Source organism: Acomys minous (assembly GCF_964271855.1).
Source record: "Acomys minous genome assembly, chromosome: 13".
Lineage (NCBI taxonomy): Eukaryota > Metazoa > Chordata > Mammalia > Rodentia > Muridae > Acomys > Acomys minous.
The window spans coordinates 53,636,821-53,655,306 of NC_140495.1; the positions used below are offsets into that span (position 1 = coordinate 53,636,821).

Genomic DNA, 18,486 nt, shown 5'->3' on the forward strand with positions numbered 1-18,486 from the left:
TGACTTCTTCAAGAACATTTCAGAATCTGGGGAAATGGACTTGGGGACTCCTGACATAATTCTACCTTGACAGATAGAACATGAAACCATTGTGAGTCCCTAAAAACTAGTATCAATTCAAAGACAAAGTCTGGTAATTTTCATCACACCAGCATGTTCTTTTTTGCACATTATCCTGACAGTGCTGTAGTTTGCATCATGCCTGTCCTTGTAAGACACTTGTTGAGACTGCGTGGCTGTGGCACTTTCCTTGTTTATTCTTGCTTCAGAGCCATGAAGTGATAGCTTTGTTCTACTGTACTCCGCACTGATGCTGTGTTGCCCTGAAAAAGCTGTGAGCAACACAGCCAACTGGTCCCAGACTAATGTGTCAGGAGAGTAGGAACCTGAAAGGGCCACACCAAGATTAACACATGAAAGAAGCCCCCCCCCACCCCGAAAACCAAAACAACAACAAAAACAAAAACCGGGTGTTGCTGTCCACAGCATGAGTCCACAGTCTCAAGGCCCAGTGCTTTGGAACACTAGCCTTTCCCCATATCTCTAGGCCACTCCTATTCCAGGTTCTGTTTTTCCTTTCTCAATAATTTTTCTGTTTCTATTGTAATTATGTTTTCCTGTGCAATCCTTTGTCCTGGGACATATGAATATGAACACTTTAGTAAGTGTCTTCTAAACCCAGATCCCTGTCCGGGTTAGAAGGTTCCAAACTGTGAACCTGGGGCTATCACTGAGGAAAACCTGCTTCTAGCAAAAAGACATCATCCCCTCTTGCCTCACACCAGGGAGCGAGGAAAGATGGCATCATTCACTTGCCACAGAACTTGCCTTTGTCAAGGATCTTGAATTAACACGCCTTCTATATCAGTACAGCACAAGACTGAGGCCAACCCCACGCGACAGGCTCCCACCTGCGCAGGCGCAGGCCGCCCGCTTCCGCTATGGGCGTGACCAACTCTGGGCGTGACCGCCGCGGGGGGCGTGGCCTGCCGACGGCTAAGGCGTCTGCAGCCCCCAGCCTGTGATGGCGCTGGGGGTCCGCGAGCCTGGAGCCTCGGGGCAGGGGCTGACCTCGGAGACCAGGGCGACAGCAACTTCAGCTTCCAGTGCTGCAGGCTCCCGCCGCTTCCTGCTCTGCCTCTACCTGGTAGGCTTCTTGGTGAGTGCCCGCCCTGGGGCTGAGGGAAAGCACTGAGCCTGTGCGAGACTTGGGCTCCTGGAAAGGGTTGCGCTTACCTCAGGTTCCCGGGGATGAACACAGCTCCAGCCCAGAACCTGAAGTGTGCTGTGAGGCGCCTCTGCTTGCCCCTTCACCACCGACCTCAGCTGTGACTCCTTGACCCTGCCGCTGGGAGCGCGACCCCAGTTGCTGTTTGCAGTGGCCAGTGCAGGATAGAGAACAGAGGCTGCTTGAGGCAGCTCGTGCTGCAGGGACACAGGCCTTTCCCCCCACAGCAGTGGTCAGGAAGTCTTTGCTAATGGCTCATCTACCTGCGAGGTCTTCAAGACTGAAATTGAAAGTCACAGTTGTGTGTGAACTGCACACCACTGCCTTTGGCAAAATAGCATGTGCCTTTGTTTTGTTATAATATGTGTGTGTGTGTGTGTGTGTGTGACACACACACACACACGCATATATATATACACACAAATACACACACACACACACATATGTATGTATGTTTGGTTCACAGGCAGTCCTTTCCTTGTAGAATGATAAGCTTAAAAAGTTACTCTTCCCCGTTCACCTATTAATTTAATATTCATGAAATTTCTGAATGCCTGCCATGTCGTTTGTGCCCGGGGAACCGTGGTCTCATAGGCCATGTCTGTTTCCAGAGAATTTACAGTCTTACTGATAGGCATAAGTGGGGAGTCTTGGACCATTTTCTGAGCAGGGACCCTGGTTCACCTGCACTCCTCTTTCAAGTCTACCTTTGGCTCAGAAGGAGCACTCTGTAGGGTTTCCTCATCAGGCAAAGGAACCAGTTAGTGGAGAGGTCAGTGGGAGGCTTTGTGGCTGACCTGACCAGCGCTGGGCCCGGTAAACAGGAACTGCTCACTGTCCAGATGAAATAAGCCTAGTGGGTTTTTTTTCCCCTCCAGACTGCAGAGTAGCTAGAATTAGCACAGGACTACTAGAAGAGCCATCAGAGTGGCCGTGGGCACATCACCAAGCCTCTGGGGCCATAGCAAGTCAAAGCAGAGACTGAAAATCTTTGTTCTCTGCAGTGAACATCCCCTAACTGGTGATCAACCAGTGCAAAGCTGACTTTCGTGTTGGCACTGGGGCAGGCACAGGAGCCTTTGGGTTGCCAGGGGCTACTGTCCAGACAAGGTGTCACTGTAGCCCAGGCTGGCCTTGAACTCATGGCAGTCCTCCTTCCTCAACCTCCCATGTGCTGGCATTGTGGAGCCATCATGCCTGGCTTTCAGATTGCTTTTGGAGAATAGACTGTGTGCTGTGCTTGCCAGTTGTCCAACTTGCAAGCCAGGAAGTGGGAAGCTTCTGAGCTGAAGTGAGCACAGTCATCAGAGGAGTTGCCTATTTACTGTGCCCTTGGACTCCAGCCCGTGAGAGTGGAATTCCTATAAGACAAATAAATCACTCTCATTAGAAGTGGCTTTCTGGCCGGGTGTGGTGGCGCACGCCTTTAATCCCAACACTTGGGAGGCAGAGGCAGGCAGATCACTGAGTTCAAGGCCAGCCTGCTCTACAAAAAGTGACTCCAGGACAGCCAAGGCTACACAAAGAAACTTTGTCTCAAAAAAACAAAAAACAAAACAAAACAAAACAAAACAAAAAAAACATCAAACGGGAAAAAAATGGTTTTCTGCTTTTGTATTAAATATTTAAGGAATGACTTGGGGAAAAAAAGAATTAGGAGGTACATGCTGAACGATGTGGGTGAGGAACAGAGAGACAGCCACTGCACAGTTTGCAAAGGGTCCGACAGGAGCTAGAATTCCGATTGGTTTGAGAAGTTAAGCAGTTCATACCTCGTTCATTCCGTGCACCCTTCCAAGGCTGACTTGGGTATTGACAGCCACTCTCGTGCTTTCTGTGTGTTCTGCACATGGCAAATCTAGTCTGGTGTAAAACTTTGAGAAATAAAATAATATATTCAAGAGCATGCCTTGAGGGAAATACATATGATTTCCAAGTAGTTTTTTAAAAGATGATGGATTTCTTTTCAGTGAGAAATGTTATGAAGGATTTTATCATGTGCTGCTTTATATATCTTTGAGGGAACTAATGCTGACTTACTAATCAACATCCCAGGGGCATTATGAGCAGCTTAGTTGCTGTTTTTATATATTTAGCAACCCCAAAGGCTTGAGGGGAAGGCTTCTGATTTGAAGAGGAAGGACACACGATTGGAGAAGTCATCTGTAAAAGTCCTAGTTTTAGCCTGTGATACTGTGGGTTTTTAATTTGTCTCACGGGGAAGGCCAAACTCATTCATTTGGCGCGTGTTGGTTAGCAAGCCAAGATGGTGCCTCCAGACACCTGGTCAGTTTCTGTCCCCTCTTTCCAGCCTGCAGCAGGTGACAGGTCATCCTCATTGAGATAGCCCACCAGGGAGAAACACTGTTTTCCCTCCCTGCAAAAGGCCCTGAAGCTTGTATGTACTCATCGGTTTCCATGGGGGAAATGCTGATGCACAGGGAACAAAGGTTAGATGGCCTCATCTTACTGTGAGTGGATGCAAGCACATGGCCTGCTGTCAGAGGTAGCATATGAAAAAATGGTGGTTTGTAGAAACTATGGCTCAGGGAGGAGTTGCTCGTTGCAGTGACACAGAAGAGATTTTATATTAGTACTTCCTGAGCAGAAGGCGCCTGCAGCCAGCTTCACTGGCAAAAACAGAGTTACTTAAGACCCACCGGGCACTAACTTAGTATCGGCAGCTTTCCTGATGCGCCTCTGCGTTATCTTCCATAGACCTTAGTCTGTGGATGTCAGTATCTCACCAGCTTTCTATCTTCCGCATGCTTTCCTGGGGGCTTTCCTCTCAGGTACTGATGTGTGACAGATTTGGAAGCCTAGAGCGATGGAACATGCATATGATCTTAGTTTTCAGGAGGCTGAGCACAGAGGCCAACCTGGGCTACGTAATGATGCTGTCTCAAAAAGCACAGACCCTGGTCCATCTGTTCCTTTCTGTGACTTGAGACTCTAACCTAAGCAAAAACAGCTTTGCTAATAAATACAAACCGTCCCTCCTTCGTTACCTACACAACACTGTGAGATTTTCAGTTCATCCTGGCTTCCCTTCTTTGTGTGAAGGACTTGTGTTGTGCAACCTCCTCAGATGCTAAAAGCCAGTCACAAAGAGGCTGAAGTGAAAAACTGATCCTAGGTCAAGTTGGCGCGGGCATTTAGAAGTACCTGGATTTTATCGCAACATATAACCTGGTCACTGTGGTCTACAGTATGGTTTCTTCTTTGCTCCAAAGTTCAGATACGGGTTTTACGTGTGTGAAATTTGAATTACAGTGTAAATCCTGCTGAGCCTCAGGACTCATGAGTCCTCTGGACTTCGGTGTCTCACAGGACTTGTTTGGTGTCAGCATGGTCGTCCCACTGTTGAGCCTTCATGTCAAGTCCCTTGGAGTGAGCCCTGTGGTTGCTGGAGTAGTCGGTGAGTGTGGAATACTGCCTATCGGCAAAATGTGAATTTCAAATCCTCTGTCAGTAACTCAGCCCTTAGCCAAACATCACTCAGAAGGAAGCAGAATGAAATGACTGCCAGACTGTTTCCAAGTACCACCATGAAGCAAATGGCATTCATCTTTGCCCGGTTCACATGCACTTGGGAAGGCTTGGAGGTCTGAGTTATTTCCATAGCCCGTACGATGGAAGCCAGACTTCCTGAGCCTCTGGGCTGGGCTGTGTATGTTGCAGGCGATGCATGGACTCTGGCCTCCTGTGCACAGGCACAGTTCTGGAACTTACTGTGAGACCAAAGGGGTGATATGTGGACGTCACACCTAATGGGAAAAGCTTTGGCTGACCGCTTTGGGAAACTAGCTGTAAGCATCCCATGCAACCAGCGCATCCCAGAAGCCTGTGGACTTTCTGTCCATACAGTGTGAAATTCCGTCTAAATTGTGTTGATTTGTGAAAGAAACAGGAGTCCCAGGGCTTAGAACCTGCCTGCTAAGTACTGAAAAACCTTTAGTGCTAACAGCCCTGTGTCCTTCACAAGATGGAGGGGAAACCAGGCGGTTTTCCACATCACCTGTGCCATGTCCTGATCCCTCCCATGATTATTCTTTTCCTCAAGAGATGTACCTTGATTTACGCTGACCAACTGGTAGCGTGTAGACCGCTAGGAACAGCCAAGTGGACCTGGGAGGGAAAGAACTCTGTGAGTTCGTTATTTAACGAAAGCTTTTTCCTTCGAAATTTTGCTTGGTTTTTAAACAGCTCTTTGGTACTGTGGTCAGCATGTATGACTTACGGCCTATCCATTCATGAATGTCATGGGCTCATTTATGCTACCCTCACCTCTGAGATGCTTGAGCTGTCTGAGTTGGTGTGAAAATTCGATGCTCCGTTGTATTTTTCCAGGGTTCGGACTTTCACTCTTAGACAGAGCAGCACTACTCTCAGTCTTCCCAAGACGGGCCCTTGCTGCCATTCTCACCTGCTTGCTCACATTTTAATTTGAGGGCTTTTAAAGTATTTTAGAAAAGATAAAGAGCAATTTAGCTTCCTGAAGTTGCATTTTTCCCTTCGCCTTCTGCCTGCCTGTTGAGCCACGGCTTTTTCTAATGCTACCGATTGCTTTTCAGGCTCCTTGTACGGCGTTTTGCAGCTCTTCTCCAGCACCTTTGTGGTAAGCTATCCTCCATCCAGTAAGCTGCCCTGTACCCAGCAGCCCATCTCAAGCACCCAGTCATGTCACATGACACGGTGGGTCACCCACTGCGGTGCTCACAAAATGGAGGCTCCAGGATTACTGAAGAGTGAGTGTGCTTTCCTATGTAAGACGGGGGTAGAATGCTGTCCTCTGCCCTTTGAGTGGCTCACGGGAAGACGTGGCTGCTTCTGTGAGGCGCACTGAGCCACTGGTACATGTTGGGGGATAAGGGGCTTTATAACATAGCATGCTGTCCCGGTGACTCGGTGCTGAATTTTTTTTTTTTTTACTGGAGAAAAAAAATGTAGACAGAAGTTATCACCCGTTGCTTGCACCGTGTAATTGGCGGCCGTGAGCTCCACCTACATTTCTACCATTCTGTGTGGAAGTGTGTACACTGAACCAATCGCTGCATTATTTATGAGTAATTTCATAGAAACCACTTTGATTAAATATTTTTTAAAAATGGAGTAGAGGGCCTCAGAGGTGATTCTGTCTTCCCAGCTGCTTGGTAGTCTGACATCCAGGTGTCTCCCCGTGCAGCTCCCCTGTGTCCGTGCCGGTCTGGAGTCATCTGTTGGTTCTCACAGATTGGCAGCGGCACGCCACAGCCTTGTCCCTATCCCGCTCCCTGGCATTTCCATGCGCTGAACGGTCCTGGTATCTGTCTGCATGGTGGTTGTGCTGTTGGACACCTCTGCTTGTTCCTTGCAGGGCTGCTGGAGTGACGTGGTTGGAAGACGGTCCTCCTTGCTAGTGTGCATTCTGCTCAGCGCCCTGGGTTATCTCCTCCTTGGCATGTCCACCAGCATCTTCCTGTTTACGCTGGCCAGAGTCCCCGTAGGTAAGTTCTGGTCCCCGAGGAGGTGACTTAGGTGTATTTCTCTGTATGAAGCTGAGCCTGCTTGATAACGACTCTTCAGTCAGAGCCTGGCTTCAGAGAGCAATGCCTGTAGAAATGACGGCAGCAGCTGCTTGACTAGCAGTTGCTGTGTATTGAGCATTTGCTATTGGCGGGCCCTCTGGTAGCTTGGTCAAGGTTCCCATCCTAGCCTGTGACAGAGCCTCCTGGAGAATTGTTAGTCTGGAGTATCCCACCGCTCCTGATTTGTCTCTTTCCTCCCGCCCTACCTCTCCATGTTTGTTCAGACAATTAAGGCCATGTGGGATGCCTTCGGCCAACCCAGGGATTCACGGTGCTGAGATGTGGCCCAGTGGCTCTGGCTGCTGACTGCAGGAGACTGCATTCCTGTGTAATAGGACCTGGAACTGGTCTCCTCTTTCTAGACCACTCTTGACCATCTCTGACACCTTGAGAGAGCTTTCTTCTTGGACCTTCAGTGCAGCCTTTTATCCGTTGTTAGGTGTCTGGTGGGTGGGGACCTGCTGTGGAAACTGGATTCCCATTTGCCTTTCTTAGCATCCAGAGCCCCGGATCTCATCGGTTTTTCCTTCCTTAACCAGTGCAGCATGGGCAGACCTCGATACTGTGGTCACAGGGATGCTACCCTACACGTCTGCCCTCTTTAGGTTAAGCTTCTTCATTAACACCCCAGGGGAGAGGAGAGCTCTACCACTAACGTACAGCCAAGGATGTTCACTCGGCATGGTCACGCCATCCGGAGTATGCATGTGGAAGTAGAGGTTATTGGAATCGACTTCCCACATCCGTTTCGTTGGTTTTGCTGTTGCTTTACATTTGGAACTTTCTTCAAGGCAGTCCACGGTCCAGCCCCACCAGCACACCCAAAATTACAGTTTACGTGCATCCTGAGGCTGCATCTATTATAGCTTTGCTTGGTTTGCAGTGTTTTTCAGGACCACTCACTGTATTCCTCCATTCTGTTATGCCCTGTTCCTAATTCTCTACAAACGAGTGCAGCAGACAAGTGAGAACCTAAATTTTGTGTGCAAGACAGGTAGAGATTCTTGGGTAGAGTGGGGTTATTTTTCCTTTAGTATGAAGTGTGCCTAGTCCCCCCAGTCGTCGGGGAGTGGGGAGTTCTAATATATGGACATCATGGGCTTTGCAGAAAGGAGTACTATCTCCAGCTCTTCTTGTCCCCACCTGGCCCTTCACAGTGTTTGGGGATCGTGCTGTGCTGAGAGGGAGCACTGAGAGCTTTGCCAGGGTTCTGTGTTTGCAGTCAGCTGCAGACTCAGGTCCTTGTGTCCCGAAATGTACCCCTACTTCATGCCTGCACCAGACTTCTGCTCTTCCGTTCCCAACCTCTTAAGAACACGCCCCTGGGTTGTTTCTAGACTATTCTCCCCAGGGTCTTCTTCCCTCCCCTTGAACCCAGCACAGTTTTAATTTCAAAGAAACACACGAAGTTCCTTAGAGATTTCTTGAGAATCTTCTCTCAGCCCAGACCTCCATGTTTTAGAACAAGGCTACAGAGAGTCTATGTATCCTAAAAGGGATTTCATGGTTTATTTTATGACAGAGCTGTCCACTGTGTCCAGTGCACATCCTCACATTTTGAGCTGGAACCTTGGGGTGGGCACAGGAGGTATGAGTGGGCCTGAGTGGCTGCACTGTGAGGGGACAAGCAAGATGCTGTAAGGAGGCCACCGCGTCACAGCTTGGCATGAGATGCTCTAAGGAGGCCACCGCGTCACAGCTTGGCATGAGATGCTCTAAGGAGGCCACCGCATCACAGCTTGGCATGAGGCGCAGGGAGGGGAGCTTATTCTAGGTCTTACAAGATGACAGCCGAAGTGGCTGGTCTAAGTGTTCCTCACATAGACGTCAAACAATCCTCAGGAGAACACAGCCATGCTGACACAACCGGGCAGTCAACAAACACATTGACAAGTCTCCGAGTAGTGGGGAGCGGTTGGCATTGGTTATCTGAAGACACTGTCATAGTCTCAGGGGTCCCGCTGCCATGTGGCAGTCAGTGTTGACAATATGAAGAGGCCTCGAGTTTCTCCTCTCAGGCATCTTCCTCCCTGCTGCCCCGGCCCCATCACCTTCTCATGCATTCACTATACTTTACCCCAAGAAAAACCCTCATTCCGTGAGGGCGGATTTCACTGTTTATTTGTGGGTTGCTGTTGGCTTTTTGTTTGGTTGGTTGTTTTTTGTTTTGTTTTGGTTTGGTTTTTTTGGCATTTTTGGTTAAGCTCACTGCTTTGTCCACAGATTAGGAGCAGTGATGGCATAGGATAGGTTGGTATGCGTTTTGTAATTTGTTTTGTAGTGAGTAAAGGGAGAAGCCATGGTCACCAGGTGACTTCGAGGGAGCAGGAAAGAGATTGCAGGCATGACTGCCCCCGTTGTATGGTTAAAGGTTGTTATTGTAGGCGAAAGATAGGGAATATGCAGAGCAGAGACAGAACGAAGCAGGCTGAGCATGGTCAGCTGACTGGATATGGCCAGGGCTAGGAGACAAGAGAGAGTCACGGACATAGCGAGATCGCGAGAGAAAGAGAGTAGACCATACTGAAGAGAGATTATTAGTGGCTATCAAGAGGAAGAGGAAAGTACAGTGAGGATGCAGGGGGCGTGGGGAAGACCTTGCCATGATTCGGAGGAGGGAAGTGAGTAGGCTGAGTGGGGCTAGGATGCTGGTGTGGACGTGGACATGCATGATCGACGCTTGTGGGTTTGTGGGAGGTGGAAAGCCGCCATGGACTTTGCCATTTGTCTCTTCTGCCAGGAGTGAGGGAAGTGATTCCTTTGGCAGATGGGGACTGGCTTTGCTTTCACTAATTCCTGAGGAACGTGGGCAGTTGTTTAAATGCTAGAAATCCTCCTATGGTCCATTTCTGGATGTCTGGACTGTCTGAGACCTAACAGCCACCAGGAATTTCAATTGGATGGCAAGGAATGTTGGGGCATGATGGCGAGATATGGGCTAGCCGAAGTCTCAGGCACGTGATGCCAGAGATGCGGTGGTGACCAGCCACTGTCGGGGTGCTGGCTGGAGTCCATTATGATGTGGTGACTCACAGAAAATGGAAGCGAGAATTCCATTTGGCTCCGGAAGGAAGAGTAGCCCCGAGGGCTCTGCTCTGTGCCAGTTCAGACAGTTACAGAGCACGTATTTTCTCCCTTGCAGGTGTCTTTAAACACACCCTCTCCATCTCCAGGGCACTGCTTTCTGACCTGGTCACAGAGAAGGAGCGGCCGCTCGTGCTGGGCCAGTTCAACACGGCCTCAGGGGTAGGCTTCATCTTGGGCCCCATGGTTGGTGGGTATCTGACGGAAGTGGATGGCGGATTCTATGTGACAGCCCTCATCTGCTGCTCCATCTTCCTCCTCAATGCTGGTGAGTTGTCCATTGGGCACATGCTCTTACATCTTCTGGCAAGTTTTTTTTTTTTTTTTAAAATACAGATGAAGCCGACTTACGTGGATGCCCCGACAGAGGTCTGCAGTGGGATCGCAGCAGCTATGTCAACAGTTCACAGCTGTCTATAACTTCAGTTATAGGGATCAGACATCTTCTCTGGCCTCCACGGGCACCTGTACTCACGCACATTTGACGCACAAAAACACATACACTCACATACACATTAATACAGTAATGATGACAGTAATCATCAGATTCCTTGTTTAAGAACAAGAGTTAATTTGATGATCCTCTTTGCTGCTCTCATAGTGACTGACAAGTTTGTGTCCCCCTGGCCTTGAGGTGCCATCTTCTGCAGTTCCACTCTTAACCATTTCTCCTCTCCTGGCCAACAGTGACTAGTACCTACTCGCCCCGAGTGGGACTTTGTGCCCACTTCCCGGCTCCATGCTCCAATTTTGTCTGACTTAATATTAACTGTTTATCAGATATGGGTTCTTAAAATAACCCTTATTCTTTGCACTGACCTTTGACTGTGTCCCTGCTGAGCAGAAGTGTTTCAGTTGGCGGTAGGTCAGCTGTCTCTGTGTGTTTTTATTGTCCTCCTTGTTACTGCACACCCAGAAACATGGTTACCAAGCCCAGTGCTGAGAAGTTGCTTCCCTCCCTCTTCCTCAAGGCATTATGTGTTTAGGCCTTACATTCATCTTTAATGCATTTTGAGTTCATTTTTGGGTATGGCATAGGATAGGAACCAATTCCATTATTTTGTTCGATATATATTATCTTAGATATTATAATTTATATGAACGTATCTCTAATAGATCTGTTAAATTTTTCAATGAAGCATCGAAGTTTGAAAGAAAGCCAACTCTACATTTTCCTGCCACAGACCCCTCAGTGCCTCCTGGCCAGGGTAGTGTCAGGCTTTACTCATCCTGCACAGTGATGGGCAGCATCATGTTCTGTGTCCCACCTGCACTGCCACATAGCCCCACTGGCCTGCCTCACGAGTGCAGCCTGGCTGCACTGAAAGGCTGTGCACTGCTTCATCCCCTGTAACCATGTTCTTCCCGTGTGTCTTTCCCAGCTCTCTTCCTCCTGTCAGTTACTTCACAGACATTTGCTTCATTTGTCTTTGCCGGGTCATTCTGAACAAAACCAGCTTAGAGTTTCTGGTAGCACTTCAAAACCCTGTTACTGTTTCAGCCCCATGTTTCTATTCTCCAGTGTACTGCACAAGGGCAGGCGTTATGCCAGGGGACCTCTCTGCTTGACATGGCCCTGCACATGGTCCACAGTAGTCACCTCCTGCGCTGTGGGATCCTTGTGTGAGACACGTGCCCAACGACTCTTCCTCTTTGCCCAGAGACCCTGGCGTGGACAGGTCTTGAGTAAGCAGCTTTGTGGGTGAGAAAAACCATGCAGACTGTCTGGTTGGCCTTTACTGCAGGGGTTTGAACCTTCTCCTTGGGGCATAGTAATGAGCAACAAATCCATGCTGGGTCACTTTCAGATCCAGGAAGGGAAGTTCAGGGGTTTAATTTTTAGTTGTGGCAGAGCCGCTTTTAATCTCTATCAGGATCAGAACCCGCATGCTCACCCAGGAGGCCAGTCCTGAGAATTGTCCTGAATCTCGTGAATCTTTCACCACTGGCTACTTTAAAAGCCTCAGTTGAAAGGCAATGAGGGGGCAAAGGTTAATCAGTTTCATCCAGAATGTGGTAGGACCTTCGTGTAAACAAAGGTTGTACTCCTTAGCGGGAGATTAAAACATTTGCAAAGAAGTCTTACAAAGAGAGGAAGAAAGAAGGATCTGAGTTCCTGGTCATAAAAAGCAAATTTTATAATACTCGATAGAAGAGATCAATCAATATTTAATATTTCTTATAAGCATGTAAGCATAAAATGACTACGGAGGGTTTTTTTTTTGTAGCAAGACTTCTTTCTCAGAGGAAACTAAAACATGTCCACCCCTCCGTAAAAGGCTCCAGGGAAAAAGTGGAGTACAGTTCCACCCAAGCTCGGCCCGGGAAGCCAGCGGGCTTCAGGGCTTTGTACTGTAGAGCACCAGCTAGGGCTGCAGACAGAAGCAGGAGTGAGTCTCAGCAGCCCCACTGGGAAGTGCATCCAGTTGTGGACAATGCTCCTTTCCAACAGCCACATAGGAGAAGACCCTCCTCACTAACTCCCCAGCCTACAGCGACTAGCACCTCCTTGGACACCTGCCTGTACAGTTAAGGTAGAATTGCACACAGTGGTTTGAGAGGAGCCTTGGAACCATAGTCCAGACCAAGATCCACCCCCTCCTTTTATGAGGGCATGTCTGCAGCCAGCTGTGCCCTTCCTCCCAGCCTTCCCTGTCTGCCTCACTGACTCCCAAGTTGATAGCTGCTTCTTTTTTTCTTTTTGATCGCTACTGGCATGCATACTTAAGTGCATATTTGTTGTGTGATGAATTCTTGCAAGTGGACACGACTGATCTGGTGCTGGTGGTGGCTGTTTTACTTGGAGAGCCACATTCTGCACCTTCCAATCCCAGGGATAGCGCTTTTGGCATTTTGCCCCAGCCTGAGCCTATGGTCAAATGTTGGGTGCCTTAGGAACGTACAGTTGTGTGTATGTGTGTTCCCAGCTACAGTGACTACAGGAATAGAGGTGATGCCCTCACCCACAGAGCCAGAACGGAGCCCCTGATTCCCTCACCCAGTGCTGCCGTCATGCCTTCCTCTCTAACTTGTGTTTCTCCAGCTAAGAAATTAGGCTGTGGTATCTAACAGACTTGGGCTCATTTCCTGCTTGGCTGCTTGATCCCGAGCTATGAGGGTGACTTCTCTGCCTTCTTGCATAGTCTAATGTGTGCTAGCAAAACTTTTGGCCTGGCTACAGGAACCAGGAAGACTTCTCACAAAAGCAGTTTTATCTAAGCATTTATGGTCTTGAGACGTGGCCCCTGGTAGCCCAGGTCAGTCTCCAACTTGTTATGTAGCTGAAGGTGACTTTGACCCTCCTGCCCCTGCCCTCTGGGTGCTGGGATCACAGCTGTGTGTCACCGGCTCCACCGTGAGTGGTAGTGGATGGAATCCAGGGCCGTGTGTACACTAGACAAGCACTGTATTAACTGAGCTGCACACTCAGCACTTGTTTCATGGTTTTAGTTCTACTCTTCCCTCTGAGCCTGTCAACAATTCTTCTCTGTTTTTAATCAGGATTCCTGGATAAAATGGCCCCCATTAAGATAAGAATAGATTTTTTTAAAAATCAGGTCTATGATTGATTGTGGTTCCTTTTTTTTTTTTTTTTTTTTTTTTTTTTTTGTCATAAGCGTGTTCATGCCTGAAATCTTTATATAGTATTATTTGGACAAAGCTGTGTGCTCACGAGGTGTTTGAAAACAACCTGAAGCAGCCATTGGGCCAGACTTAACGTGGAGTGCAGAGAGACCATTAAGAACATGCTTAGAAGAGTGTCTTCGACTAGAAAACACTTGTTCAGATGTGAGACAGTCTTTGAACATGGGTTGCTAAAAAGGCCTGTAACACCCAAAGGGAAAGCATGCCAGGGACGGGCTCAGTGGCTGGTTTGTCTTAATGGCTACGGTAGCTGCTGCGCTAGGCTGTGTGTCATAGTCCCTGACCATGGCACTCTGCGATTTCGTAGGTGTGACCTATGAAAACACGTGGTGGCCTGGACAGAGAAGACCCCACCTGGTGTTCACTGATAGCCACAGCTCTCCACTGGCCCGGGGCCAAGGCCCATCCCCTCTCCTAGCACGGCCCTTACATTGTAAGCCAGTTGCCTGTTGACATGTCTGAATCTCTTCTTAGGTTTATGAGGGCAAGCTTTTCCCTAGGCTTTGATCTGTTTGTGTATGTCTGGTGTTGTCAGCACACTGCAAACGCACTCTGTGAGCCATGTGTGCTCACACGGGTGGACAGATGGGTGGGCAGGCAGATACATAAGCAGAAGGTTTGGTGAGAAAGGCACTTAGGTGTACACTCTAGTGAATGTAGGATCACAGCTTGAAGCGACATCATAGAAGATATCTGCATACGAGCTGAGAAGACAGGGACTGTTTTGTGCGGTTTCAGTAGCTTTTATGGAGTTTAGGAGTCCATTGCTATGACCCTGATGCCACAGTAAAGCTGGGGATGCTGGGATCAATATGACCAAGTCAATCTGGCATGAGATACAGGTGACTGATATAATACAAATACTCACTTATCTCCCAAGGAGCCATTGTAAAAGTTCAGCACATTGCTGCTTTAATGGCTCTCTCACCATTCCGACAGGGCTCGTTTGGCTGTTACCTTGGAAAGAAACAAACCTCAGTAGACCAGAGACCTGTTGGAGCGTGGATGAGAAGCATGCTACCGTACCCATAAAGTCAGAAGGTGCACTGCAGGGAGCAGCCACCACCCCGAGGGCCAGGAGGAGTGAGAGGAAAGCGCAGAGGCCCTGGGTTGAAGTCCTGTCAGCTTTGAAGGACATGAAGAGCCTGATGTTTTCCACATTGTGGGACATATTTCTCGTGCGCTTGCTGATGGGGGTGGCTGTCATGCTGTACTACAGTAACTTTGTCTTGGCCCTGGAGGAGCGTTTTGGGGTACGGCCCAAGACCACAGGATACCTCATCAGCTACACGAGCGCCCTGGGCACCTTGGCTGGCTTTGCTGTGGGGCCCATCCTGCGGCTGTACAAACACAACTCGCACACGGTCCTGCTGCACTCCAGTGCGCTCACCTGCTTGCTGCTGCTGCTCTACTCCACGGCGAGCACCGTGGCAGTGGTGGTCTGTTCCTCCACACTGCTGTCTTTCTCCACCGCCATCGGGAGGACCTGCATCACTGACCTCCAGCTGAGTGTGAGCGGAGCCCAGGCCAGTGGCTCCGTCATAGGTGTGGGCCAGTCTGTGACTGCAGTGGGCCGTATCATTGCACCCGTCCTCTCAGGAGTGGCCCAGGAGATCAGTCCCTGTGGTCCCCCAAGCCTGGGTGCTGCTTTAGCCCTGCTGGCTATTTTAATCATGTCACTAGGCAGATCTCACTTCAGCAGGCACAGGAGCGAGAAACTAAAACCTGAGTAGCATGGACCACATAGAGAAGCAGATCAGAACTGGGCAAATCAAGGACCAAACGGGCATTTAAAGGAGAGTGGGTCGTGTAAGAGCAGTTTTCCCCAGAAGCCTGTGCCCAGGCCTCGCCTGCACAGGTGACCCAGCAGGCCTATGAGAAGTTGGCTGCAGAAAGGGAAGTTTAGATTGAGCATAGTTCTATCCGGGGGACAAGTCGGAAGCTTACCTGAAAGGCATCTTTTCCCACCTGGGACAGTAAAGTTAACATCTGCTTCCGGGGAAAGGCAGCATGCCACAGGAGGTGCAAATGGTGGTGGGTGAGCAACGTGGTGTGTGGAAGGAGGGAAGAGCCCCAGCCAATGCCCGTTGCTTAGCGCTGTGCCGGTCACAAGCTGAGCATCTCTCAGAAGCCTAGAGTTAGCTCCTCTGCCATAATCTCAGAGACTGAACCAGCTGCTTTTTTTTGGCTGGTGAAACATCAGATGCTGACCCCACCCCTAAGACTATAGATACACAGACCTTGCTGAGGCCAGATCTGTAGGGTTTCCCACTGTGGACGAGGGGCACTGTGAAACTTTCTAGTTTTGATCGAAGTAAAATGTAGTGACTATTTAACAATCTAACCACTAACTGAGCGTGCCCCCTGAACTTACTGCTTGCAGCTGCAGCATACCACCTCTCCGCCACCCAAGCATCTGGTCACGAGCGGCAAGCAGCTCTCTCTCTCAGGCTGCCTTCTCTCCTTGCAGCTGACTCAGGACTTTGGGAAGATCTGTGATCCCAGAAGCTCTGGGGCTCTGAGGAATCACATTATTCTGGCACTAACAAGCTGGCAGTGAAGGAGAAACACAAGAGAGCTGTTGACACAAGTATTCTCTCCAGAGAAAGGGGCAGGGGTCGGCACCCCAGGCCAGGGAGGGTGGCCTCTGCTGGGGTATTGGAAGTCATTTGCTTTGTTGCATTTTACTTACCTGGCTAGGACGAGCCAGGCTGACTAAGGGCGTGTAGCTGTGTCCTTCCTTCACCAGCACCCAGGACAAGGCCAGAAGGTGGATACATAGTCTTATGTGGACCTGGCTTGCTGACAGTCGGAGTTACATTGACTGTTCATGAGCATTGCCTGTGGGCCCACCTCTTCACAAACAGTCAACAGTCACATTCCTTTTAATCCTTTTTATTATTCCTCTAGTAAATTATGCCTGTGTTCAACCTAACATAACATGGAGTGGCAAGTTGTATTTCAGTGCACTCATTTTTCATAACTCTAATGTTTACTATTTATAAATCAGAAAAAGGTTTTTCCATAGCTTTGGACATTGTGTGTGTGTGTGGGGGGGGGTATTTATGACAGCTGGAAAGAGTTTTGGCTTGAATGTCATCCCTTTCTTTTTGTGGCTATAAGAAAAACAGTTCTCTTTGAAGATGTTTCCACTGTGAATTTAACACGAGAGCTAAGAATTCTTAAGGGACCAAAGCATGGCATGAGTGGCCATGCCTCCACATAGCATCTCAGTCTCCTAGGGACTGCTTGGCCACGCCTCTACACAGCATCTCAGTGTCCTGGGGACTGCGTGGCTACGCCTCCACACAGCATCTCAGTGTCCTGGGGACTGCGTGGCCACGCCTCCACACAGCATCTCAGTGTCATGGGGACTGTGTGGCCACGCCTCCACACAGCATCTCCATGTCATGGGGACTGCATGGCCACACCTCCACACCACAGCATCTCTATGTCATGGAGACTGGGTCCAGAAGGACAGTAAGCATTATCGGGGTCAGGATACGTTTCAGAAGGGTTTCTCCAAAGACTGTACCCTCAAGGACAGTGGGCGTTTCTTATAAATGCTTACTATAGCCATGCTTTAATTCTTAAAACCATAGCACTTTATATTTTAAGTCAAACCTACAAATTTATTGAGGCTTTAAAATCAGCACAATACAATGAAAACCAAACTCAACTGGTATCTAGAGAAACACTTGTTACCTTGCACTAGTGACTTCAGGAATGTGTTAATGTGATGCTTGGGGGCTGTTTGTTTGTTTGTTTTATCTCCTTATTTGGTAAATGGCTTCTCATATTACACCTTGTCTGGTGCCTTGCTCGCAGCATGGTCCACAGACCAGCATGTCCTAGGGTATGTATATGCTCTGGCTCCAGCCTTTTTCCTCCTAGGGACCACGATGAGGCACTGTCTAGCTGATCCATTTACATGGGAAGCTCGGACAGACCCGGGTTTGATGAGTGGAATTTATATCGTTTTATGAGATAAAATCTCAGGGAAATTAAATCTGCTTTGTTAATGTGTGTGTCCTGTTCTTTAAATTCCCTTACATAACATCCGTAATCCTGTCTGAAGTATCAGATTGAGGCACATGAATTTGTTCCTGGATAAGTGAAAAATAACCTCCAAATAGGAGTTGAAACAACTTGGAGTTGTATGAAACTTGCTTCAGTGATGTAGAGTGTTTGTGAAGGGAGCGCACCTGCCCACCAGCACTGGGGTGCCAGCGACAGACAGATGCCATGAACCAGGCCTCTCTCCTGGAGCTCTATGTTTCAGAGCGTATGCACAGCTCAGTCCAGAGGGACAAGCAAAAGATGGGAACTAGGAGCCATAGTTGGAAGGCTTCGGCCATGAACTGAGTGGCTTGAGTGGTGACGTAGGCATAGTTTCCTGTAGCTCACCACAGGTGATGGTCCTGCTGGCCATTCCCCCCAAATAATAAAAATACTTAAAACAGAATACCACTATTTTATCAAAGCACACAAAAATGATAGGGAATAAAAATCCTAGATTGCAGTAATGGAAAAATTGTACTTCTATCAGTCAACTTAAACTTTTAGATCTTGATAAATAAAAACTCATTCTTCATTTGCATACACCAAAGGAAACCAAGTACAATCAAAGTGAAAGGTGGCAAATGGAAACATGGGCTTGTTTAAGACACACCCACAGTCATAGGTTCACTCTAAGATTCCAAAGAATATCTTTGCAGCCATAGTAGTGTCAAACCTTACATAGCCTGCTTTTAAAAAAACATATCAATTTTCCCCATCTTAATTGCCAAAATGTTTCCAGTTTAAGGGACTAAGGTATTTGTAAGATGAACTTATTTACCCACTTCAAACTTTCACTAACAGTGTTATTCTTTTGTACCAAGTTAAGAGCACTTAGAGCAAGCACCTTATAGCTTCCCTTCGGCAAATCTGAGCTGCATCCTCCATGCAGTAGGACCTAGA

At 48.5% G+C, this 18,486-nt stretch overlaps 2 protein-coding genes across 4 annotated transcripts in view; one reads left to right on the top strand and one right to left on the bottom strand.

Annotated features, from left to right (window-relative positions):
• The window catches only part of TMEM182 (transmembrane protein 182), a 57,392-nt gene extending 55,971 nt beyond the window's left edge, over window positions 1-1,421 (bottom strand). The window contains exon 1 of the mRNA XM_084753632.1: window positions 1,237-1,421. The gene's annotated coding sequence lies outside the window, so the exon portion shown is untranslated. The remainder of the gene's footprint in view (window positions 1-1,236) is intronic.
• Window positions 972-17,546, top strand: MFSD9 (major facilitator superfamily domain containing 9). 3 transcript variants are annotated; one of them, XM_084753627.1, is made up of 6 exons: window positions 972-1,159; window positions 4,559-4,646; window positions 5,803-5,846; window positions 6,585-6,714; window positions 9,938-10,147; window positions 14,464-17,546. In XM_084753627.1, exons 1-6 carry the CDS (start codon window positions 1,025-1,027, stop codon window positions 15,255-15,257), a joined length of 1,401 nt encoding a protein of 466 aa, XP_084609753.1. In that variant the 5' UTR covers window positions 972-1,024; the 3' UTR covers window positions 15,258-17,546. The 3 variants fall into 3 exon arrangements, with proteins under 3 accessions (XP_084609753.1, XP_084609754.1, XP_084609755.1); XM_084753628.1 differs by having other exon boundaries at window positions 972-1,147; XM_084753629.1 differs by having other exon boundaries at window positions 1,021-1,159; window positions 4,502-4,646.
• The last annotated feature ends 940 nt before the right edge of the window (window positions 17,547-18,486 follow it).

Bases quoted from the DNA above. Each gene is read 5' to 3' on its own strand.
- MFSD9 (XM_084753627.1), top strand. From the start codon at position 1,025: ATGGCGCTGGGGGTCCGCGAGCCTGGAGCCTCGGGGCAGGGGCTGACC. The intron at 1,160-4,558 runs GTGAGTGCCCGC...GGTGTCTCACAG, and splicing joins TCTACCTGGTAGGCTTCTTG to GACTTGTTTGGTGTCAGCAT. The intron at 10,148-14,463 runs GTGAGTTGTCCA...CCATTCCGACAG, and splicing joins CATCTTCCTCCTCAATGCTG to GGCTCGTTTGGCTGTTACCT.